The 27,530-nt window shown below is 37.7% G+C and overlaps 1 protein-coding gene across 3 annotated transcripts in view; it reads right to left on the bottom strand.

The window, feature by feature from the left end:
• Nucleotides 1-27,530, bottom strand: part of exoc2 (exocyst complex component 2) — a 246,433-nt gene that overhangs the window by 138,617 nt on the left and 80,286 nt on the right. For all 3 annotated transcript variants that reach the window (XM_073024195.1, XM_073024194.1, XM_073024196.1), the window contains exons 3-6: nt 24,245-24,421; nt 16,760-16,886; nt 5,683-5,793; nt 2,604-2,728 (exon numbers count right to left, since the gene is read on the bottom strand). In XM_073024195.1, coding sequence (XP_072880296.1) covers nt 2,604-2,728; nt 5,683-5,793; nt 16,760-16,886; nt 24,245-24,421 — 540 coding nt within the window. The remainder of the gene's footprint in view (nt 1-2,603; nt 2,729-5,682; nt 5,794-16,759; nt 16,887-24,244; nt 24,422-27,530) is intronic.

Genomic DNA, 27,530 nt, shown 5'->3' on the forward strand with positions numbered 1-27,530 from the left:
TCCACACTTTGATAGTTCCACGTGTAAATGTCATCTCTGAAGTCAGAATGTCTTGAATGTTGGTGCCAGTGGCCTTAACTCCCTATGAGGCATGGGAACAAATTGCTGATGACCAGGTCATGGCAAAGGGCAGAAACAAAGAACCCGTGTCTATTTTCATTGATTTTCCCAGTGTCTTGGCTATCTAAGCAAAAGCACCAATAGTGCAAAACAGAGGCTATACTATTGTTTACTTTTTACAGCTCAACGTTCAACACCATCAGCCCCTCACTACTAATCACCAAACTACAAAACCTGTGCCTCTCCACCTCCTGCTGCAATTGGATCCTTGACATCCTTACCAGAAGACCATTGGTCAGTGTGGATCCATGGTAACATCTCTTCCTTGCTGACAATCAACAAAACGCACATCATGCATCTTGGCCCACTGCTCTACTCTCCCTGCATTTGTGGCTGCATGGTTAATCACAGATCAACAGCTGATGACACCACATGTGCTTAAAGAATCGTAGATAGGGGTGAGGTGGTGTTTGGGAGCAAGTCAGATCGGCTGGTTGAGTGGTGTCACAATAATGTCCTCACACTCAATGTAAGCAAGACCAAAGAATCCATTGTGAGCTTCATGAAGAGAAAACTGGGTGACCACACACCAATCCTCATTGAGGAGTCAGTGGTGGAAAGGGTGAGCATCTTCAAGTTGCTGTGTGTCAACATCTGAGGATTTATCCAGGGCCCAACACATTGATGCTATCATGAAGGCATGCAGTGTCTCCATTTCATTTTTTTTTAAATAAAGGGGCTTCAATACTTATTTTACTCATCTTACTTAGAGATGTAGCATGGCGACCAGTTCTCCCAGCCAAACAATCCCGTGCCACCCAATTACACCTATGTGAACAATTAACCAACTAACCTGTACATCTTTGGAACCTGAAGGGAAACTCATGCAGACATGGGCTTCTTACAGACAGTGGTGGAATTTAACTCGGGTCACTGGCACTGTATTGCACTGTATTGCTAACTACTATGCTACTGCCACACCCTGTTAGGAATTTAAGGAGATTTGGTATACCACCAAACAGTCTCTTAAGAAAGTGGTGTCACTATGGGCCCTCACCATCTGGGACATGGCCTCTTCTAATTACTACTCAGACAGATGTATATGAGCTTGAAGACTAGCACTTAGTGAACAACCTCTCCTCTTCCACCATAAGATTTCCGAAACGCCCATGAAACAATTATCTGCTTAGGCAATAGACAACTTCATTCTTTCTCTATCCACACTTGCAACTTGGAGAACAACTCTACATTTGCTTGTCAATATTGAAGCAGCATTGGAAGTAGCAGTTATTTATTAACTTAGAATTTGCCTCCAACCTGTGACAGATGTCATTCTGAAGTTGCTTCACTGACCCACATGTTTTGGTCTTGTCCTTGCTTGCACAACTATTGGAAAGATATTTTCGGCACTATTTCAAGAGTTCTGAATATCAAATTACAACCGCATCCTATTACTGCAATTTTCAGTTTACCAATGGTGGATAATAGTTGTTTTTCCCCCTCAGCCTGGCGAATGATTGCATTTGTTACATTAATGGCTAGAAGAACTATCCTATTGAACTGGAAGGAAATTAATCCTCCAACTATATTTCAGTGGTTTTCTCAAACTATTTCTTGTTTGAGTTTAGAAAAAATTAGAAGTGTTGTCTTTGACCCTTCAGTTAAATTTGAAGAAACCTGGAGACCATTTATTCAATATTTTCATATGAGCTAAATTGACTTTTCCTAAACCTTACTTTTATTATCCTTAATTATTTGGATGGAGGTGCGGAGTTATTGACACTATTGTGTATATTTGACATAATGCAATGGCCCATGTTGGTTAGTTTTTTTTTTCTTTTTTTTGGGGGGGGGGGTTTCTTATTTATTCCATTTTTCGTAATTAAGTTTTGGGAGGTTATTATATATGGATTATCATCTATTTGTATTTATACCTTAACCTATTAATTATGTACTCTCAAGCTCTCTGTATTCATGTTTCATTTATGTTTGTTTAAAATTAATAAAAAGATTTAAAAAGAAAAAAGAATTTGCCTTGTCCTAGATGGGCAAGCTACTCAGTGGCTAATATTTAGGGATGGCCAGTAAATGATGACATCACCTGTTCATGAATTACAACAGAGGCCAGAGTGAGAATACAGATGAAATTCTAGTAGCCATGTTATGGAACACCAAAGCCAAACAATACACCAGTAGGTAGATAAACAAGAAAGGAGAAACATTGAATTTGACAAAAGCATGAAGCCCGAAACTCTTTTTACTGTAGTGTAGTAGGCTAAAAGGACATACAATGAAGAATGTTTAGACAAAGAGAAGCTTTGAAAGTACATGTGAAGAAAAAAAAATACATCCTCTGACTCCTCGAGTGATTTTTAATTTAAATTTATTTTTGAAGCAAAAGGAATATGTCAATATTGTGGAAAGTGAATTGAATTGCTTGCTTTTTTCATCTCTGCCCTCTACAGTCAGAAATTAAATTTATTCTTGTATTGTATCCTAGAAAAATAAATGTATTTGAGAAGAGGTCATACCAAAACAATTACCTGAAAGAGCATCCTGAGCCTCAAAGAATGTACTGAGGCCTCCTTTCACGTAGGCTAAGCTTCCCTCATTCTTCTTATTTGCTTGTTTCCTTAAAAAATTTGCAGCAACTTTTAGTTGATCAAAGCTAGAATGTAAAAGGGAATAAAATGCAGCATATTAATGCAAAGGAAAAAATCAGCAGAGTACAAATAGTAATGTAATAATTTGTTTTAGCCTTTCAACAAACCCAACATAAGAAAAATATAAAGGAAACAAACTGAATTAAATTATGTCAAAAAAACCCCAAAAAAAGTATTATTAGCTAGCTATAACTATACGCTCACAACCAGTGGAACATTTTATTTATTAATATTTTAATTAAGTACTTACAAATTAAGCAAAACTTTTTTTATTTAAAACAAAACATTTGAAGGAACAACACTGCTGGTATTACCACCCTCAAAAAATTCAGTGGCACCACCATCCTCTCATTTTATAAGGGTTTAGTGAAAAATTCTGCTGCTGTAGGCTAAGACAGTTAATGATTCTATAGCAAGGTTATAGTGCCCATCAGCTGCGTGCCCAATATTTTGTTATTTTATAGGTGGCCTCAGCTAAGATTGGACTTGCACTTCCTTTTACCTGTGTTATAAATTTAGACTATTGAACTTTATGTTTACAGTTGTCAGAAATTTTGGGCAGGAAAGAAATTTTAAACAGAAATCTATTTCCTTTATGGAAGAAAACAGACAAAAGTTAACCAAAACAGGAGAAATCTCCAAGTTCTTATTTCCCTGTTACCCAGGTTAAGTAGACTACATTTTTTTAAAAATGAAATATATAGTGACCATTTTTCTTGGATGCAAACACAAATCTACATTGCACGTGAGTTCAAGATAAAAGTCTGGTAAACTACATCACTGCATTTGATTTTTCTTTCCTAAATCACAGATACTATAGTTCCAAGAAAAGAGCCTAAACATTTGCTTCCTCAGGGCTGCTTCTGTAGGGCATGTTGCTATTTTCAGGCAACAAATGTTTTTGTGGGGAAGACAAAATGATGCATTGAATTTAAAACCTGTTTAGACTTTGAAAAACATTACACAACTCAAGATAATAACAATTACAATTATGTAATTCTTTCTCATATACCATCCTCTAACAAGTAACGAACTGCAGTATTAATTTTATTTCTTGGCTGGAATATTTCTTTAGAAGCCACAAATATTCCTCCTATTTTTCATTAAATAACAGAGAAATTCCATTTAAGAATGTTGCAATATGTAGTTTCCAGAGATCACCCATAGAATGCAGTGTCCAAGCCAGGCATTAGTTAATACTGCCTAATAATCTGAAACTATACATATGGAAATGATGAGGTAATGGTCAAAATGAAGGAGTCAACATGAGATTTGTTATTTCACATTAGAAAGCATCACAAATCTGAACCACTACTATGCTTAATCTTAATCAAATATCTGGGGTCTTCCTACTAGACAATGTAAAAGTATGGTGGACATCACCACTGTCATATTTATCCACGCAATTTCAAAACAAGCAGATTGAAGGATTAGAAGAAAATTAACAATCTGTGTTACTTGACACAAGGAAAAGTGAGAGACAAATTACATAAACTCCTGCAATTAATTACAGATTACATAAAAGCAATCTAGGATTTAAAATAACAAAAATTAAAAATACATATTGCTCTTCGATTATTAAGTAACCCTCCATGGTACCAAAGCATGGATCTTGTAATTTCACAAACAGTTTCATTAATTTATACCCTGGCTTAATTCAGTCATCAAAATAGTTTTAATTAATCCTTTAATAGCAAGCAAATGAATCTTTATAATAAAAAGAATTCATAAAACCTTTTCAGCTTTTGTAACAGAAAGAAAAAGGCAAAATGTTGTGCAAAGGATTTATTAAGAAATTAATGATTATATAAAATTTAATTATTTTCCCAACACTCCATAAATATTCATAGTTTTAAGAACAAAATTTGTTCTTTAATGGTCAAAAAAGGAGCAAGAACCTAATAACCATTGGCTCAGTAATATCTCAACAGGGAGAAAAGTATGTATAAGCATTATAATGCGACAGTTAATTAATTTATAAGATCATGCATACTATAGAAACCAGTCAGTAACATTGTAAAGGAATATTGCTTTGTAAAGTCAGAAATGTATTGTCATTCGCCTCACTTGCTTGGATATGCGCACCTCCAACAACTTTCAATTAGCTTGGCACTGACCAAGACAAAGCAGCTACTTGATGACTGGTGCCCTTTTCCTGCCTAAGTGCTTCTTGTGTGCACAACAGCACATAATAACTGCACCATCTACAAAATGGGCTGCAATTACTCACTTAGAGTAATCTGAAAATACTTTCCAAATCTGTGACCTCTTCTGCAAAGGATATATCCAACTGGTGCATTAGAACACCACTCCTAGTAGATTGCCCTCTAAGGCACACAGCACCACTACTTGGAAATATGTCACCATTCCTTTGGTATTGCTCAGTCTAAACCCTGAAACAATATTATTGGACTGCGGTCACAAGAAGAACTGCAACTATTTAATGTGGTGGCTCAGCATCACTTTATTTAAGGGCAATAAAGAATGGCTAATAAATACTGTAGTTGCCATTGCTGTCCATATCCCAAAAATATATGGGAAAGGAAAACATCCTGTAGTTTGTTGAAGATGTAAGTGGGCAAAGAGATCCAGTAAATTCAGCTGACCTAGATTTTGAATGAAAATCTTCAAGATTATTAAGGAAAATTTATTGTATTACTCCATCAATTTCACTGAAGTACATTTAAAAACAAGGTATAACATTTCCATGAAGTAGCTTCCTGCCCTCAGTAACTCTGGAAGGTTAGCAGAAGCTTTGGTGTAAATGGCCAGTTTTGAACATTTTCAAGAATTTTGTCTAAATAGTAAATAGAAGACTCACGAGAATTTTAAAAAGCCTTATCCAGCTGGAGCATCAAATGAGTACGATCTTTTAATTTTTTTTCAATAAACATGCAAATATTAAAAGCAGACTACTACAAACCAAGTATTAGGAAATGCAATGATGCAGGTTACTAACCTTGTAGCGGAGTGATTTTCTATCAGATACCAGGTGGCAGAGAATTTTTCACTAGTAAAATCTCCACTCATACCCTGAAACAATCCTTCCAAATCCTTAGAAGTTTTGCCTCTGCAAGAGAAATTCAATTGCTAAATTTAATTGTTGGCTGACTGGTTAAATCCACAGGACAGCAAATGCAATCTCTAAACAAGGCATTCTTAAAATCTATTTGAATTAACGGATATAAGCCATGAAGGACAAATTCAAAGAATTAGTTTAAATAATTAGCATTCTCAAGTAAAGCTGCAATAAAATTGCTATTTTGTGGAAATGACATTTATTCATGCTTCAGAATCACCTGCAATGCATTTTTTCTTGGTATGCAATTATATGATTATAGGGTAGCAAGAACACTTGAGAACTGAACCCCTCAATAAGACTGAATACACCTTTCTGAAGCATACAGTATTTAAACCAGAAGATCCAATCAAATTATTGAGTTCAATTCAAAAGCATGTCTGTTATTAAGAATTCCAAAAATAAATTTTAAATCAGGATAAAACTAAACTCACTTGTCAAAGTACAATTAAAATTATTTACTAGTGAGAAAGACTTGCACAGCTATTAAAAATTAACCCATATTTTAAAAGGCCAACTTTTACTAGCCTGTTTCTATGATTTTAGCAGGCAATCACTACAAACTAACTTTAGTATATGTTGTAGCACAGCTCACAGAAAAGCGAGGTAAATCAGACTACAATTTAACAATAGTGTACAAAAGTCTTAGATATATATAATATATATCTAGGGTGGCTAAGACTTCTGCACAGTACTGTATTTGTACTTTTAAAGTACTGTACACTCTCTACCAACAGGTGGCACTATGATATCACATTTGTTCTTTATCATAAAATAAACTAGTTCAGTGAAACACTACCATCGATGACTGCATGTAATACGTGGAGAATTGTTTGATGGGTCTGGATGTATTACTTTTAAGTTGAAACACACTGGTTTACTAGTTTGATCTTTGTTAATGATCTGTGCAGAGTCATCTAAAATAATGACATGTTAATTCTACTCAACAGCAATACAGGAATACATCCGCTTCAATCCTAAAGTGCAAGATTGCCATTAAAGCTAAAACAGTACTTACGCTTATTGACAAATGTAGGTGTAAAAACATTAAGATTTGCAGAAAAATATAATGTTGCATATTTGTAAATGGACGTACAAATGAGTCTCTAAACATTATGCTCATTGACAATGGATTATTTAATATTTTCCAACAAACATTGTGCTTTACCAGTCCTCAATGATCTACAACGTATATTTCATCCCAAAAGAATGCACTGTATTTATGCAATTACTTTTAGCCTCCTTTGGAAATGCAGTCCTGAACCAGTTCCATTGTGGCTGCACTTGGGGGAGGGGAATGAATGAGAGACTTCATTTAAAATTTCACACAATTAATGGAAAATATAGCACAGTAATATTATGATCTGGTCCCATAGAAGTAAGCAATTTTCAACTGAGTTGCACAAGATCTTGGAGAGAATGCTTGCATTTAATTCCAAGAAATTCATAAAATATTCACAATACATTTTTTTTTTGTAAATATCTTACAAATGGGAAGAGAAATTGGTTTAGATAACTTTCTATCTTTCCATTGAGGTTCAATGAGACTAGAACTAGAGATCATGGGTTAAAGGTGAAATGTTTAAGGGGAGCATGTGGGAGAACAACTTCACACAGAGGGTGGTGAGTGTGTGGAATGAGCTGCCAGTGGATGAGGGTTTGATTTCAGCAAGGATGGGAGGGACATGGAGGCATATAGTCCAGGTGCAGGCAGAATAATACTTCACCTGGAAGTAGATGGGTCGAAGAGCCTGTTTCTGTGCTGTGGTATTCTCTGACTCTTATATAATAATTTGAAGCAAATCAGTAATTATTACATATTTCAACCTGGACAAGGATGATATTGATGGAGGAAACAAATGAAGTAAAGGAACTGGAAGTAAAGGAAAAAGATCTGTTCAGCAACAACCTAACATTACAATTCTGGTACCTAGTCAACCATTGCAATCTTGACAGAATATTATGCTACATTCAAGCTTGGAATCAGTTTGTTAAGATTCCCTTCAACTTCAAAAGTCAAAAGACAATTGGATAGGTTCATGAATTGTAAAGGTTTAGAGGGATGTGGGTCACAGTATACAGCAGTTGACACAACACTATTACAGCTCGGAGAGTCAGAGTTAAGATTTCAATTCCAGCCTCCACTATAAGGAGTTTGTTCATCTACCCTGTGGAATGCACGGGTTTTCACCAGGTGCTCCAGTTTTCTCCCACAGCCCAAAGATGTACCATTTAGGAGGTTAATCGGTAATTGTAAAATGGCTTGTAATTAGGTTAGGGCTAAATCAAGGGTTGCCGGGTGGTGCAGCTTGAAGGGCTGATTCCGCACTGTATCTCTAAATAAATAAATACAATCAAATGGAATTAACTGTCTGGGTTGGCATGGAACAGTTGGGCTAAAGAGCTCCATTTCTATGCTGTAAAACTTTATGAATCTTATGTGAAATTGCAACAAAGAAAACCCAAGCTAATTTTTTCATCTAATGTTTAATAAAAACAATGTTCAGAAAGTTTGTGAGCAACAAAAATTTAAATATGTAAGCTCAATCATGTTTAGACTGATCTTTGAAGTTGACAATTTGTCATGAAGTTGGCAAGCCATGAATAAATATGGTCACTTTTGGCTGGAAAGTAGTTCTGTAGGACGATTGCTATGTAAACATTCATCATTCATTTAATTTCCCAGTAACAATCATTGGCAATGTACTACCTGGTTGATCTTTCATACAATGACAGATAAATGTTTCACACAAAAAAAAACTGGCAAAACCCCTTGTGTAGTTAGTTGTCGAAAAATAATCCAAAGTGTGAGTCAAGACAACTGCCACAAAGTTCAGCATTGTTCTAGTTCTTACGTTTTACAATAAAAGTAGCAATGGAAAGGCATTAATTTGATATAATTTATTCCTGAATATTTGCAACTAGAAAACAAATATCAGGGCTGGTGGAAAAATCAAAAGCCCCAAATACAAAAAAGTATGACAAGAATACAACAGAAGAGACAAAAATGCCTGACAGCCAAAGTTCTTCTCAGCTTTTGATTCATCTGCTTCAACCAGATAAAGTAATCGGGTACTTTTGAGAAAAATAACATGCGAGAATGTAAACATCTAAGCATCAGTTCTTATCCTTCTGCATGTCCTTGAAGTGACATCTGTAATGTAAATCTGAGATTCAAGTCACTGTATTGCCATTGTGGAACAGAAGATCAACTCAAAGATTACTCTATTGATTTGTGTTTAGAGTTGGAAGTGGTGATCCATCGTTTAACCTGGGTTTATGTATACACTGAGATAAGTACTTAATTTGCCACCCATGCATCAAATAGACATAATAACAATGTATCAACTAAAACCTTTATTAGACCTATGCATGCCCATCAAGGCTACTGAAAGGCAGGGAGTCCTTTGAGCTAGTCTCTGCATCTGCTTCACACAAAGCTTCACTGCTGAACTTGACAAGAAGGTAGTAGAAACAGAAAGTGTTTGCCAAAACTATGGAGAAAGTTGGGTCTAACAGTTTGAACAGTAGTGTTGTTGAATAACTAGTTACTGATGGTTCACATGTAGTCTGTGCCAGACACCATGGAGTGACGGTTCCAATGACTGTACATATTGCTGAACCCAGCTGTGTCAAGGAGTTTTTTATGGTGGTTCACTGGCAAATTTTCACTTCAGAGAAGGTATATCACATGCTGTGTTTAGCAGGTGACTGAAGTTAAAATATGGAAACTTCAGAATTTTACTTGGTTTGGCCATAGCCTTTACCACTGGAACTGTTCAGCTACATAACTCGTCTTCCAGTTCCTGAACATTTTTCCCATCTTGCAAATGTCACATTGTCAACAGAGGCAAATTGGGATGGAGGAGGGTAGCTTTCTCACAGCCCACATTTTAAACTGAATATCAAACCAGCAAACAAACATCAAAAGATTGGTTGGTGAAAATCTGCATTTAAACTTTCCCTGAATAAATGTCTCAACTGATGAGGAAGTTGTTGAGGTGAAATTATAAAAGAATTCCATCAAGTGAAAAGGGAATGGTAATGCAAAATCATGGCCAAGAATTAGCAGAAAAGTAGATTTTAGAATGAAATAGGGAGAAGTTTCAAGTTCCTGGGTGTCAACATCTCAGAGGATCTATCCTGGGCTAAACATATTGATGCAATTACAAAGGCAGCATGCCAGCAGCTAGACTCCATCAGGAGTTTAAGGAGATTTGATATGTCACTAAAGAGTAGCAAATTTCTGCAGATATACCATGGAGAGGATTCTAACTGGTTGCATGTTTGTCTGGCATAGAGGCACCATACACAGGATTGGAAAAAGCTGCCGAGTGTTGTAGACTCAGCCAACTCCATCATGGGCACCAGCCTTCCTATCATTGAGGACATCCTCAAAAGGCAATGCCTCAAGAATATGGGTCTTCTTACTACCACCATCAGGGTCGAGGTACAGAAGCCTGAAGATGCATACTCAATGTTTTAGGTACAGCTTTTTTCCTTACACCATCAGATTTCTAACAGCCCAAAAACCCATAAACACTACCTCACAATTTTTGCACAATTTATTTCTTCCAATATTCTTATTGTAACATACTATTTTGTATGTATTGCACTGGACTGCTGCCACGAAACAACAAACTTCAGAACGTATGTCAATGATATCAACCCTGTTTCTGAGTCTGAGGATTATTTTAAGTACCGCATGAATAAGTGTGGTGGAATAACAGTTAAACACAGGTTTTGAAAGAATGAGGGGAATTATTTTTAAATTACATTGTTAGGAATAACTTTTTGATGACCTTTGTGAAGATAAAAATTGCTGGGATTGGTGCATCATTGTGAATTAACCACTGGATGTACTGCACATGGCCTTTTGTGAAACTGATGATTCATTACAAATTGTGATTCAAATTTGGAGTGGTTGCCCAAGGACAAAAAGATACAGAAACTTAACAAACAACAGTATACTGCAGATGCTTGAAATTTGTATTAAAACAGAAAACGTTGGACATACTCAACCAGGCAGACAGAATTTCTGATGAGAGAAACGAAGCCAATGTTTCAGAGTTTTGAAATGTATTACCTCAGTGTCTTTTTTCTACAGCCTAAGGCAAGTACATTAATAGAGATTCTTTGAAGAGTTTGTTCAAAGAAAATAACTGATATTATTACAAATAACTTTCTTCAACACATGCTGTTTACCGGAGGGGGAGGTTTGATCAAGCTGTATAATACTGTACTCATAAATCGGAATATATTCTACAAAGAGTAAAAATTATTTTAAAGACAGCCATCCCAGTTAAATGCAAGTATATTTGACAATTGCGTGTATAACTACTGTGGAGTGATTGTGGGTGGTTTGCACTTGTGTTTATTTTTCTGTACTTTATTGGTCATGCAGTCCACTATTTGATGCAATTACTTGTTTATGTGATTACAAGTGGTGGAATGTCTAGTTTTGTAATACAGAAGATCTTAAGAGACTGCAGACTCATAATGAAAACACAAGATGAAACCATTATTTTTGTCCATGATAGTTATGCTGTAACAACTCAGACTTTTCAGAGGGTAATAGCAATTTATAATGTACAAACATTCTGAAGCAAGGAATAATTATTGATTCAAGGATTTTGTGCCTATTCTTAGTGTTCCAATACATGATCATAATGTTCAAAAGGGTTAGGTGTCAGCAAAGGAAGCAAATCTAATAAGAAAATTTTTGTAAACCTAATCATAAAACTGTTCTCAAATGGTTACTTATAACTTTGAATTTTAAAAATATCCACTAATAATACTGCTGGGTTTCAGAGAAACAGGCAAACAGGTTTAAAAGCAAATCTTATATGTTGAAAGAGTTAACAAAAATACTCCAAACAAAACATACAGTATGCTTAGGAAAAACATATTCTATGTTGCTAGAAATTATTTGCAATACTCCTCTTAGTGAATTTAATTAAGGTATTTTGTGTCCTTAACTTTATAAATCAGTCTGAGACTTGAAAAGGCATTGATCAGACCACATCTGGAGTACTTTGAGCAGTTTTGGGCCCTATATCTAAGAATAGACATTGGAGACCCTCTCCAATCTGGCATTGGAGAGGGTCCAAAGGAGGATTACGAGAATGATCACGAAATGAAAGGGTTAATGTACGAGGAGCATTCGATGGCCCTGGGTCTGTACTCACTGGAGTGTAGAACAATGAGGGGGCATCTCATTAAAACCTACCAAATAATGAAAAGCGAGGTGGAGTGTATGTGGAGAGAATATTTCCAGGAGTGGATGAGTCTACGACCAGATGGTACAGCTTCAGAATAGAAGCATGTGCCTTTAAAACAGAGAAGAGGAGGAATTTCTTTAACCAGAGGATGGTGAACCTATAGAATTCAATGTCACAGATGGTTGTGGAGGTCAAATCATTGGGTATGTTTAAAGCAGAGGTTGACAAAGTCTTGATTAATAAGTGTGTCAAAGGTTATGAGAAGGCAGCAGAATGGTGTTGAGGGGGAAAGTAAATTAGCCATGATCAAGTGGTAGAACAGACTAAAAAGGCCAAATGGTTTAATTCTGTTCTTAAGTCTTGTGGTCTAAATCTATGTATAATATGCAATTTTAATATATTATGCAGTTCAAAAAGAATTTATATACCTTGTCTGCATTTTAAGGAACAAATTAAATATGGTTTCAAGCATACTGTATTGATGATCCTCGAAGGGTTTGGTCTACATTTCACTGTTGCTTAGATAAAGATAAAATAAGTTGCATAGGAAATAGCCCAGGAAGCAAGGTCCAACGCCAACATATATTTTGCTGATTAAAATGCAAGGTGGTGTTGTATACTGCCATTAGTCTATACTTAAAGAGTAGCACAGAGTCATCTAAATTCATAAGTTTTTTAGGCAACTGAATTATGCAACTATGACAATTCAGGTTTAATCCCTTGGTGAGTAATAGAAGAATTCCAAAAGCATGACATGACATGACATAGAAAGGCACATTTGTTCCTATTGAGGCAGTACTTTCTTCATTTTTACCAGATTAATAAAATGTAAACAATATCTTAAATAACCTGAGGCTCTGATATCCTTTCATTTCTTCATCATTTAAGTCATTTATAATTCCATTTAAAAAAAACTTGAGTTGAGATGTATTTATATGACAGGATGGGGGGAAAAGGTACAGGAAGGAATGACTCCAAAAAGATGGTCATAAGTATTCCAAAATATAAATATATTGGGCAACTGGCAAGTGCTAGATCTTGGCAAAGCTTGTAAATACTGTTTTAGAAGTGCCAGAAAGAAAAAGTTAAAATTTACCACAGCAAAAATGTTGATTTTAAAACATTGAAAATGGATCAGATGTTAGATAAAATCCTAAAATACTGTAGGGAAAAAACAGCGCTTATTGGTATTGTACACTTCTCTTAACTCCTTCAAGTCTAATTATTCTTCACAATTGAGATTCCAGATGTAGGACTAGGATGTTCAACAAGGAACTAATGAACTCCTAGTTTAACTGGCTCTAAACCAACAGTCAATTAAGTTTCTGAAAGTTCAACATGAAGGCATTCTGTTCTGATTTATTTTATCCGGTCAGGAGTAAAATCAGTGAGGTGACAGATGAACTGGATTTAGCGTAGGACAGAATAAAAGCAGCAGGAATTTAGATAAGTTAGAATTTCTGTAGAACAGATGTTGTTGCACTGGAGCAACAAATTAAATCCAGAGATAGCAAAAGAGTGAATAAACTTTTCAGTAGCAAAATACTATTGCAGCAGTATTTTTGAGGTGGGCAAAACATTCTGCTGAGTAAAATGTGGAGCTTCAACGTTCAGGTTTGAAAAAAGAATAGGCCCTGGCAAGTAATTGGTCAGGGCAAAAGAATGCAAAGAATGGCGAGTTTCTGCAGGTAGCAAAATAAAATTGTACTGATATTTCTAACATACAACTGAAAGACACTGGCCATGTCTTTTAGATGATTGTGCCTATATGTAGCAGTAAAATGGGAAAAAGGAGGACATTTAAGTATTTAGAATGCAAAGCTGCAACTGGAGCATTATCAACTCTAGAGAGACTTACAGGACTAAAAGCAGGAGGTATCCATTGAGAAAAAAATGCATTCATTAAGTAATCTCAAATAATTCTAGAGATGAATTGCTAGAACTTGGTTGTGAAGATCACTTACATAACTGTGTATCCTGACCCAAAACTTTACAAAGTCTGCTGACAATATTGTTGTTCTATATGTTGTATCTACAACACCGCAAATATCACTGAAATACCCGTAACATAAATTCCATTGTATTTAAATTCAGAGTACAAACACTGTTCAGCTTAAAGCGAATAAGCTTTCATTTCCTGCAAAATTATGTGGTTTTTTTCCTGTTAGTATAATATGTTACAGACAGATAGAGATGCACGAATCCTGTTGAAGAGTCTTGGCCCAAAACACCAACTGCTTATTCCTCTCCCTGGATGCTACCAGTCTTGCCGAGTTCCTCTAGCATTTAGCATGTGCTGCTCAAGATTCACAGCATTTTCAGAATCTTGTGTTTCTGAATAACTGCACCATCTACCCAGTTACCCACCATGGTGCAGCAAAAACTAAGTGGCAAGCAGGTGAATTAAAGGACTTTGGGTCAGTATAAGCAAAGATGGTAAGTTTTAAAGCTTCATCATCAGCTTCTCTTACTGGTGGACATGTAATATTTTAGTGACTATTTATATAAATATGTACTTTATATATGAAATAAAATTATGACTTGTCACACGGCAACTTTACTACACTCAATGTGGAACTGGTACTGCATCTGCAGGTCATGCATATTATCGTTACATCCTCAAATCCAGTAAATAGAGAGCAGAGGGTCTTTAACAATATTTTTAAGTGTATGCTGATAAACCCCCTTCCCCACAACAACTATTCAGTTTTCAGGGATGGTAAAGCTTCCCCAAATTCCCAACAGTCCAACTCCCAAAGGCAGCGGGTGTGATTGGGGGGGGGGGGAGGGGGGGGAGGGGTTGGTGGGAAGTTCAGCTGACCATTTACTTATAGGAAATAGTGAGAGTGAGATTTAAATAAAGCCATGCTTTCTTGATTTTTGCGTGAAAGGTTCAATCAAAACCTTTCTCTCCCCCAACTCAGGAAGAAGATCCCAATTATATTCCCATTTCTATCCATCCCTCCCTGATAATAGATTCAGCTGATTTAGCTATGGCCTATCAATTATATGTACACAGGTCAACTAGTTACTCGCCAGTGTGCCAAATCAGGGATAACAAAAATCTTTAAAAAAGTCAAGTTAAGTCACTTCTCTCAGGACAAACCTCAAGTATATTTCAGTTCTATGACACTTTTCAATTGATAAGTCAGAACCTTGTCCAACCTCAAGAGCTAACTCCTGATCAGCATGTCTACAAGCCTCTCTGGAAACTTCATCTTGGACCCATAAACCAAAGTAAGGACTAATAGGAAAAACTGGCATTGCCATTTTGCAACATAGCACATTTTTCCTATTCCTTGATTTCACATCTCCATTTCCTTCCTTCCCGGTTCCACATACGTTGTGCTTCACTCTTTTTTATTCTTTCCCCTGCCTTCTGCCTGTTATCCCATTGCCTCTGTAATCCCCTTTTACCTCTCCACTTTCATGGATCCATGCCCACGTGTTCAATTCATTCCTCCCTTGCCCAGCGCCCTCCACTGACACCATCTCTGCTTTCATCCCACCATCACTTCCTTTCTCCCTCCCACAATCACCTTTAATGGCCTAGTCTTCATAAATTGTGGTTATGACAGCATCTACTTGAAATCAAAATGATGACTGATCAAACATAATTGAACTAATTCAATAAATGAAGGAAAAGGAAAAAAGGCAGAGAGTAACTGGCAAAGCTAAAGATGGTGTTCATATTTCTAAGTGCAAAAGCCATATACTAAAATGAAAAAAGAAATCCAATACAATTGAAATAAATGTTACTAATGTCTATTTTCTGTTAGAATAGTATTAAATTATCCTTAGATAAAAAAGATCTAATTCTTTTTTTCCTCCTGAATTAGAAGGCCTTCCACTGGTCAGGATTGACCATGGATATTGCAGCCTAGCTGTCTACTTTTGAATTGCAAGCCAGGGCAGTACGATATGGAGGGTAAGCTATTGCTCATGTAAGCAGGTTCCCCCTCTCCATGTAGATGCTGAATACAAAGGAATGCCAGAGACTGATACAGTTTGGCACCAGCAGAGCTGCAGGAGTTGCCAGTTAGCATTGAACTCAACACAAAACTGCGTCAGGGACTCTAGCTCTGGATTTTTCCTCGGGGTTTATCCCCGAACCCTTCCCCATGAATTGGTATAGCAGAGGTTTGAGATCAGTTTTCCATCTCCTACCTGCCAATCACTGCAAATGAATTGCTAATCACAACTAACAAGCTCCATCTGTCCAAAGTGACTGGGTTTAAGGTGCCAGTAACCTACCTTTGTCCCTTCTCCTGTAGTAGAAAGCGTTCTGCCAGGCTCAGTAGCTAAGCCACTTGTAACGGCCAAAGGCAGAACTTGGTTGTCAGAGGCTATTTGAGATGCACGCCATTGTGAGCATTTAATAGGTAGTGGGAGCTTGTCCTCACCACCTACACCACCATCCCCACCGGCTATGATAACCTTAAGGAACCTCTAGTGAATATCATTGCAGTAATTTTGTTCCCCTTACTCCAAATGCAAAAACCACTCAGCTCTTTTATACCGGGAGAATGGGATGCTGACATTCAGTCAGATAGAAACCACTAAGAAATCTTCATATCCTTTCTTTGCCAATCAACCTGGTCTTCAACAAGATCGCATAAATTTAAAAAAACAAGATTTGGAATACTAACTTTCTTTTGTACATTTGCTGTAAACTAATTTACTTCCATTAAGTAACTTTGATCAAAAATCATTTAATGACAGAATTCATTACCCACTTGTCTATGTCTATCCCAAGAGGATTTGCTGGACGTAGAGATAAGGGAGAAATTCCTTTATTCCTATCAGTCCGCATATCATAATAGTTCATTTCTTCAACCCAAACAGCTGACTGATCCAAGATACCTGGAGGAAAACAAACACCATATAAGTAAGTAAATGCTTTCTAACAGTTACTGTCAATGGGAATTCTCCATTGTTGATTGTGCATTTTTAAGCCAAATATTACAAATGCTTGGATAAATTGAAGGCGTCTAGTATGAACACAGTTTCGGCATAGATCATTCTCTGGCACCACAAGAAGAAAAAAAAGATTTTTTTTAAAAAAGAATTAACAAACAGAAGAGCAAAAATAGCATTTTTATCCATCAGCAGAACAGTCATTGGGTTGACTGGAATCCCTTACCATACATTCCAAGCCTCTTGTAGTTTTTAAATATAAACAAAAAATGCTGGAAATACTCAAGTGATCAGGCAGCGCCTGTGGAAATGCCTTGGGTCAATTATCCAACTATTAGATTCTAAAAGAATACCCAGAACAGTTCATATTATCTGCATGATAACTGAGGCAGAACTTTCAGAAGATGCAGCAGATATTTACTAGAATGATATCAAGGACTATAGGTCTTTCATTAGACCAATATCTCTCAAAAGAGGATTTGATAAAGCCAGTCAAAATCAAAAATGATTTTCATTAAGAAGTAGGTGTTCCCAGTGGCAGAAGGGTTTACAATGATAAAGAGAGCATCAGGGTGGTATGCCAATTAAAAGCTTAAAAATATGCAGATGCTGGACATTTGAAATAAAAACAATAGAAACAAATTAACATTTCACGTCGAAGAAAAGTGAGAAAATAAATTAAAGTTACCGAAGGTGGGAAAGGTACAGAATATGGGGAATATGCCTGATATGTTAAGGCCAAGGATACGCAGGTGATTAATTTTGTCAGAAATATCTGGCTAACATTACAAAGTAACTTTAACTCTCAATGCCAATCTGATTGATATTCAATAGTTTTATATGCTGTTCCAGCACTGGGGAACAGCATATTACCTTCCATGTACTGTATGATGCTTCTTTTGGGATTCAATATCAAAGTCAACAATCTTAGGCAATTTGAAAAAGGATTCAGTGCGCTCCTGACATTTATGACAAATACACTCTTCACAGACTTCCAGTCGGGTACAGATATCGATTAAAAACGACATTTTGATGACAAACCCTGCCATCTTCTTCAGGAATGATCTGATCTTCTGGCCATTTCCAGCACTCTGTCAATTTTCATCCTTTGTCTCCCCATATGATGCTTGACCTACTGAGCATTTCCAGCATTCTACATTTTCTACCATCTTCAAGCAGTTCTGTCTTCACTCTCCTTTACGTTTCAGATCTCAGGTTCAGCAACAGAGTTGACCTGCATTTCACAGCTTTACCAAGTCCCTTTGTGTTTTGTCTCTTTCTCCATACACATTTACACACACACACACACACAAACTCCCCACCCCGCCCCACCCTGCACTGTAGAGTGTTCAATTCTCACAGCTGTCTGTAACTGGGGTCTATTTTCTCCTCGTCAGTTTATTCCACATGCTTCAGTTTCCTCCCACAATCCAAAGACATCCAAGATAGGGCTGTAAATTATGGGCATCCTACGTTAGTACCAGAGGCATGGTGTTGCAGGCTTCCCCCAGCACATCCACAGACTGTGTTGATTGTTGATGCAAATCGACATATTTCACTATATGCTTTGATGTTTTGCTCTACGTGTGATACATAGAGCTAATCTTTGATTATTTTGAAATGCGAAGAAAAAGCATTTCAGGACCTTTGTACCTTTAAAATAAATTAATGCATTGCATTTCAAAGTGCATGATATGCAAATTTTATACTAAGTTTGTAAACTTCAACCTTTATTGTTCTCTTTAAAAAATGCTGGGGTAAAAATTGTCCTTTTTATTTCCTCATTCTGGGAATTCTTTGAAATAACTATTCAAGCAATTTAATGGCATCATTCATGTTTGATAACAAAGCCCTTCAGAATGGCATCCGACAGCAAGCGATGCAAGGATTGCAGTCTCCATTTCACACTAAATTGTTGTGGGGATGTAGTATAGTCCAGGCTATTGGGGTTATAAATAACATTAAAATGAAACAGAACAACAAAATGAAACCTTGTACTCTTGACTGAAACTGTACATCGAATAATTAACTGAGCATTTACATTCTCTAGTTACTCAAGTGGCAATCACTTTTTAAGCATCTTACCAAGCAGATGTTTCATACTCATGAGCTTGTGCAAGTATTAATCTCTGGCCCAAACCATTGGAGGAAACTCCAACAAATGTTGCATTATTAAATTCATGCTAATTCTACTGCTCAGCCTTCAATACAAATCTATTTTTTTATAAATATTATCTTCCTGCAGGGACATAATTAATATGCCACTATTTGAATTCACCTTTTATGATATTCAATGAAGTTGATTTGGAAAAATAATTCAGTTTCATATCTACAGTAAGTCCATTTAACTGTTGGATACAATAGTGTCATTTCTGTTCAAACCCAGAGTAGAACAAGATTATTTAATAAGACTTATAATTCAATATAACTGTATGTAACAGCAGAAAGGAGGTTTAATGTTATATGCTGAAAAGAATGCAAATGAGAAACCAAAACAAAACTACACTCAATGGATGAAAATCTGAATTGCCAGATTTCCAGAAATAAGACCTTAATGGTTTGTTTTTATTTTTAATCACATCTATTTTTATTTGCTTCACTCTTAATATTTCCTGAGAACAGCAAAAAAAGGGGAAAAAAGCCAGAAATGCCAGACAGCATCTTTGTTTACAAGCAGAAGGAATATACTGTTATGAAACCAGTAACTGGTTTCACTTACCAGCAAAGATAGATATGTCCGTTGACGTCCAATGGTACTATTTTCAAAAGTTTTATTAATAAAGGGGCACCAAAATTAAGGTTAATACAAACATTCAGATTTCATGCGTCAATACTCAATCTAAAACGCAGGTACATTAATAATCACTCAGAAATAAGCTCTTTCGTTGTCTAGGGTATAATACTGAGTCCAATTGGAAATATAAAGAGTCACTCTGAAGTCTGCAGGCTTTTCCCTTTTGGTTTCACGTGTTGGAGAGAGAGAGAGATAAACGGAAAAACTTGCCCAAAACATCCGTGGAATCAGGGGAGCGATCTTCCCCGTTGTTAGTTAAAAGCGATCTTCCGTTGGTTCTAGCCACAAACCCCGCATTCGGAATTTAACGCACGTGGCTTACTTCAAAATGGCTTCCCGTTCCCACGGGAAGCGTTATCGTGCTTCTTGGTGTCTCCTTGGTGCGTCTGAGGGTCGTCCTCTTTCAGACCCTTCTTTATACTGCCTCACGGGATCTCAGGTGTCAATCAGGTTGCAGGTGATGCAATCTCTCTCTCAACCAGCCCACTTTGCCCGAGGGCTTTACAATGTCCCTGCGAGTTGGCACGTCTGCAGTTCCCAGGTGTCTCCTGAGAACAATGCCACAGTCGCCAGCTTTTGTCCCAGTGGAATGCAGTATCCAGCACGTCGCTGTCTTTCCATTTCCTGTGTCCATTCAGCCTGTCTCTCTCTCTCTCTTGCTCTCTCTCTCGGGTCATTGACCCCCCTTTCACTAGGGCTCTTGCAATTCTCACAAAGGAGGGGGCTGGTATCATAACACCTCCCCTCTTAAAGGTTTTTTACCAGCGGTAAAAAAACACAGAGTGGTACAGAGTCTTACAGAAATTCTGAATCTAACACAATACAGAAGCTTTTCTTTTCACTACAGAGTAATACAGTTATACATTCAAGTCAGCATCTAAACAGGTAACAAGTACAGTGCCCCTTTCCTTTAATACCTTAACCTCACGTGCCATGCTGACGCCTAGCAGCATCAGACTTCAGCTCAATAACCAGCTTATTTATTTGCTTTCTTCAGCAACATAACTAAGGAGGTGTGATCTTAGCTTAGGTGCATCTACAAAAGTTTATGCGAATACTAATCGTTTCGGTCGGTTTACTTCGCCGGCAGGTCTCCAAAGGTCTGTCTTTATTATTCACAGGCTTTGGCGCAACCCGTAAAACCTGCTTTGCTGTTTAAAAAAAATGGCATCCCCATTAACCGTCACCTCTTTTCTGGCAAGTCCCCCCGTTGGGACTTTGAGTAATTTGGCGTGGTGAACTCCCGCCCGCCTCGTTCATCAGGGCTATTTTTTTCAACACCATGCCCCAAACTGTCAAGACCCTTCAGGCTATTTGTTTTTAATTCCAACTCCTCTTTCAGGTAGCATTTCGAATGCAACCTCTTCACACCCCACCCTGGCGTAACAATAGAGTGGGGGGCCCCGCTATTTCCCGACTCACTCTGTGAGCGATCTGCCAGGTTTAAAATTTCTTCCTTCGACTTGGGAACTACAGACTTTCCGTTTCCTTCAATAACAATCCTCATTCCCCCCTTAAATTCGGCATTAACCTTGGCCCCACTCTCGAATACAAACACCGTGGAACTCACACTTCCCACGGTTACCAAGGTTAACCCTTTTCCTACTGAACCAACCCTATCTGATCCACAAAGACGGCCGCCCCGTTCCCCTGAATCAAACACCTCAGACTTCCCCTGAGCTCTGTTACCAGGTTCAGCACCACGTGCGCCCCCATCTTGGACACACTCAAACGGGACATTGGCCCCTTCCAGGCTTTCAATACCCGTACCTTTTTCAAATTCTAACGTCCCCCGATCCTTCCAGTTACTCTCTAGGCAGCCCCCCGTTGGGGAAGGCGCAACCCTGCGAGCTGAAACAACCTCCTCGGCCATTTCAGCTGACTTCTCCACAGCAAGGATACCCTTCCTCTCTAAGACTGCCCTCATTTCACTCTCGGGACCATCGAGAACACCTTTAGAACTCTGAACTTCTTCAAACAATTCTGCCAAACCAGACAGATTAACCATGTCCAACTCTGGACATTTTAACAACTTTATCCGTTTCTCAACTTTAGTTCCTACCTCTAGGACCTTTCTCTTCACTAAGGGCAGGGCTATTTCCTCTCCCTTACCCCCTTTTACTTTACTGCTTTCTGTTTTACCACCCTCGGAACCCTCATGGTACAGGGTCGGTAAAAACATCTTGGCCAGATTACTGCTGGCTTCATTTAAACTGTCCTCTTTCTCAGCCGCTTTTTCCGACAGGCTGCGAGTGACCGCGCATGCGCGATAGCTTTGGGACTCTAGGGGCGGGGCCACCGCACTCGCCCGTCTGCGGGTCGGCATCATAGCTGCCACCGTTTCAAAAAACAAGAAATAACTATCAACATCCGTCTCTTCGAACGGAGGTACTACTCTCAGCTCCCGACTAACATTAAACCGCTCTCTCCTTAGCTCCTCCCTCTCTCTTTCTCTCCCCGCTGCCGCTCTCTCGGCTGCTGCTAACTCTCTGATCCGAATTTCATGCTGTCTTTGCCTCTCAGCTTGATCCTGCTCGTTTTCCACCTCTAACCCCTTCGCCAAATTTAACAAGTCTGATTTGGTGCTCATAAATTCACACACGTCCATCTTTGCTGGTTTTTCTGTCTGGCTACCTGCGTACCAGATCCAAATTAATTTTTTTTTGACTTACAATCCCGATTGACTGACCTCCCCCTTTTTGGTGTCAAATCCCGGACGAGCCCCCACTTGTTATGAAACCAGTAACTGGTTTCACTTACCAGCAAAGATAGATATGTCCGTTGACGTCCAATGGTACTATTTTCAAAAGTTTTATTAATAAAGGGGCACCAAAATTAAGGTTAATACAAACATTCAGATTTCATGCGTCAATACTCAATCTAAAACGCAGGTACATTAATAATCACTCAGAAATAAGCTCTTTCGTTGTCTAGGGTATAATACTGAGTCCAATTGGAAATATAAAGAGTCACTCTGAAGTCTGCAGGCTTTTCCCTTTTGGTTTCACGTGTTGGAGAGAGAGAGAGATAAACGGAAAAACTTGCCCAAAACATCCGTGGAATCAGGGGAGCGATCTTCCCCGTTGTTAGTTAAAAGCGATCTTCCGTTGGTTCTAGCCACAAACCCCGCATTCGGAATTTAACGCACGTGGCTTACTTCAAAATGGCTTCCCGTTCCCACGGGAAGCGTTATCGTGCTTCTTGGTGTCTCCTTGGTGCGTCTGAGGGTCGTCCTCTTTCAGACCCTTCTTTATACTGCCTCACGGGATCTCAGGTGTCAATCAGGTTGCAGGTGATGCAATCTCTCTCTCAACCAGCCCACTTTGCCCGAGGGCTTTACAATGTCCCTGCGAGTTGGCACGTCTGCAGTTCCCAGGTGTCTCCTGAGAACAATGCCACAGTCGCCAGCTTTTGTCCCAGTGGAATGCAGTATCCAGCACGTCGCTGTCTTTCCATTTCCTGTGTCCATTCAGCCTGTCTCTCTCTCTCTCTTGCTCTCTCTCTCGGGTCATTGACCCCCCTTTCACTAGGGCTCTTGCAATTCTCACAAAGGAGGGGGCTGGTATCATAACAATACAAGCTCAGGAACTGAGGAATGTCAGGAATAAAAGGTGGCTACTCAGCCTTCTGGACAAACTTTTGCAACTAGATCTCAACATTTTCTGGCCTCACATCCTGTTGATAATCTTACTGAAGGCAGTAATCAATTTATGTCATGAAAGTTTCCCATCTCCCAACATCTTGAGCTCTTCAGGCAAAAATTCCACATTTTTGAAAACATTTCTTAATTTTATTCTGAGAAGTTTAATTAAAATCTTTTTCATTTGTACATGTTCTTAATTACCTTTGAGAGAAATAAAACCTTCCACCATATCGATTTTAAATAATTCTAACATTTTTTGCCATTTTTTAAATTCATTGCAAGCTGTGTATGGAAATCTTTTCACTTCATTTGATGCTCAGCTACAGTATCATTCTGCTGAACCTGCTTAGCACCTCGCCAAGGACTGAACAACTTTCTCATGAGTCAGTATGCAAATCAAAATTTATAATCAGATGGCCCCTGACCAAAGCTTTATAACATCTACAACAGGTTCCTATCCTTTGCATATTGTCCCATTTGAGTTAACTATTAAGAAAATACAGAAAAATCCATTTTAGTCCATTAAAAATCTATACTCCAGTCATATAGCTTTCCAGATTTTCTTTGCACGCTGAATCCCTATTTCTATTGATATGCATGTTTACTACCCTGCACTATGGATTTTGACGTTTTTCACTCCAAGTGAAGAAGCCCTCCCTGAACTTTTTAACCATTTCAATAGTATGTCTTTTGGTGCTAATTTCTGGACTAGAGATTGTTGAATAATCAGATATTTAGGTAAAACATGATGAGAATTCAAAATTAAGCATCTTATCAAGTTTTGTTATACAATAAACATTATAGTTATGACATATCATTGTGGAAATGGAACATTTAAAAAGTACAGAATCAACTAAAATTATTTACCTATTTTCTCTTGCTTCATCAGTCTAAAGGAAACAGTTGAGGTTCCTATGCCACCCGATTTGGTGGTTACAATGATGTCTCCCTTATCATTTTTTGCTGGCCCAACTCGACAGACTATTTTACTTGCAGACATCCATTCTGCAGTCAACAAACAGTTGTGTCCACATATTGACAATCCTTTGGGGGAAAAAATTAGATTTTGAAGCATTTTTGAAAATATTATTAAAACACTATAGTTAACATACACATTGCAAGAACTACAAAGAATTTAAGACAATTCAGGTTTCAGAAGCATTATAATTAGTGAAAATTAAGATCTGGTTTGAAATCAGCTGAACTCAGAAAACACATTTCACTCCTCTCACACGAGGTTTCCTTTTTTAAAAAATTGGGTATGTTAATGAGCTAATTGAGAAGTAATAACATCCAATATTCAAAACTGCTGAGACTTTATACCAGAAATTATTTACAAGTGTTTAGTACATAGAAGCTAAAGGCATATACATGCACACCATCACATAAAAAGGGCCTAATATCATCTATTTTACAACTTATTGTTAAAATGGTGGGCAGAACAATAGAACTATAGTTGTAGCACACTATTTATACTAAAACAGACTAATTATGGTTCTGATCATAAAATGCCAAGTCCCCAACTATAATCATATCACTATAGAAAAGTACTGAACAAAAGATAAGTACTTCATTACTGAGAAAGGCAAAAATGCTATGTCGAGCATTAAACAATATTAATGTAGTAGCAATTTGATTCCTCACTTCATTACAAATGGGAGATAGCTTGCTTTCATTTATTTAAGTTCTAAAAATTGCAAAAAACACTTCAGTTTTTTGCACCATTAGGTAAATAATGATAGCCTGGCATTCCACAGTCTGTGTGCCTCAGTGTTTTCTTCACAATATAAAGCTTAGTCATTGTACATTTAATTATAAAAATGGCCAGTAACATAATATAAAAGACAAAACAGGCTGTACTTCTGAAGGAGTCAGGAAATATACATTTTCTAGGTAGCATACATGCCTTCCATATACGGTATTAACTACTGTATTTTGAAAAGCATTTACTGTAGACATGTTGATGCAAAGTACTGATGAATAAAGTTACAGAAAACCGCAAAAGTTCTTGCAACAATTCAATGTTGCCATGTTGCCAAGTTTCCATGGCATTTAACGCTGTTAAAACGCAAATTGCATAAATTATATAGGTTCTCCCTGGGTTACAAATGACCTGACTTTACGCAAATTCTCCCATTTCACTTTTAAAGCATTTTTCAAGCTAGTAGTAATAACATGTTTCATGGATTTTTATTAATGACTGGATAAAGTACATCTTCCATTCATTTAATTAAGGGTAGTGTTAGGTTGATTATTCAATAAAATGAAATAATTATAGAAAGTGTATATTGAGCAATATGATATGGGTAGCTGTAGAAAACGCATGCTTCTGACTCATGGAGAAATGGCCTTAAAAGACTGCCTGTATTTCATCTGTACTGCCTAGACATCTTAAGTAACAAGACATTCAGTCAGTTAAAAGATCAAAGCAATAGCATGCATCTGTGGACTCCCCTCCCTGAAAATGGATATCATCACTTATTTGGGAATAATGATATTTTCATGTTTTTTTAATACAACTGTTGAAAAGAAGCATACATGTTTGGAACACTTATGAAAAATCAGATCCTCTTTAAAACTGGGACTGAGAATAGGTTGTGAGAAGTGTGATATTATTCTTAAACAAATATAAGATCAATGCTTACAAAATGTAAATACTATCTTGGAAGTAAATCCTAGTCCCAATTTACACGTTTAGTTAATACAAGGCCAAATGCTATATACAAAACAACTTTAATTTGCAAAAATGTTAGCTTTCCTATCACTGAAGTAACAATACCTCACCATAATTCAAATCCTGAGGTACCAATCAATGTCAGCATCTCATCAGAATGGTCACCTATGACACTAGTCTGAAGAATTCTTGCTATGTGTCCTGGATCTGGGATGATAAGACTTTCAACAATCACAAAGATCTTCATTTATGCAAAGCATGACATCAATTATTGGGGGCACCTTCTTCATGAACCCCCATTGATTCCAATTTTACCAGGGCTGCATGATGCTTGATCAAAAGTTAAAATGACATCAAGTGGAATCACACTTACTTATGGCCTGGAGACAAGTGGTCCTGATGAAACCCAAACTGAGGCATCAATGAGAAGGTCATTTCATTCACATACAAATTAGAACAGGGGTGTTGATGTCAATAACTGCCCTTTTGTAGCATGTTTGTTGCTATTTATTAGTCACGGCTAAATGTCATCTACTGTAAATATTGTTCCAGGTGCGTACAAGTTATTTAGTTGCCGGGGATTGTAAATGAAATGGAACATTGTGCTGTCAGGTCTGTCCATCCCCATTTTGACCTTATGAAAAAGGATGTCTATGGTGAAGGTAATTCGGTAGGGTTACAACCCTAAAAACACTTTGTGTGATGTCCTCAAGCTGCAGTGACCATCTCCAACAACAGTCATTTTTCTTTGAAGATGAATCCTCATTTAAGGTAGAAAGCAACAAGTGCCCAAGGTCACCCAACTTGGAAACACACGAGTGTTCACCACTTGATAAGAGCACCCAAGGGCTGAATTGTGTACCAAGTGCATTAGCGGCTCACCTTTAAACAGAATCTACCGCAGAACCTCATTGCATCAGGCTGCGGTGATAAATCATTATTGGACAATAATTTGAGTGAGATGCTGCGTCTGACTAGAGAAGTCCTGACGCAGTGTCAGTCCAGATTGTTGACAAGACCGCCCTCTGGAGAGTGGTGGAGAATCTGGGGAGGGTAGCAAGGAGAACTGGAGAAACAGTAACAACATATTGTAGAACATGAATGGACACACAGTGCCGCAACACCGGCTCATTCCAGGAAACTGATCCAAGAACCTACTGGCATCTCAGAATAATTAGACCCAGATACAGCTGTAAATACAGGGCCAGCACTGTGAGCTAATGGTTTTAGCACACTACAGCAGAGCATGGCGGCAAGTCAGCTGAGCATCCATCTGATGGTAGCTACTTCCCTGGACACTCTAAAGACAAGAAACGTGGAACATCAAAAGTTACCAAAAGGAGAGCCAGTGGATTTATCACAGAGTTAATAAGAGGGGAGATTTCCTTACCCCCAAAAAAAACTCATCGACTGCAATCATATTCTGGAACAAGGGTAAAATCCCAAATTCTGAAGCTGCACAAGGTCATTCACATATTA

The sequence above is a fragment of the Hemitrygon akajei genome, chromosome 20 (assembly GCF_048418815.1).
Source record: "Hemitrygon akajei chromosome 20, sHemAka1.3, whole genome shotgun sequence".
Classification (NCBI taxonomy): domain Eukaryota; kingdom Metazoa; phylum Chordata; class Chondrichthyes; order Myliobatiformes; family Dasyatidae; genus Hemitrygon; species Hemitrygon akajei.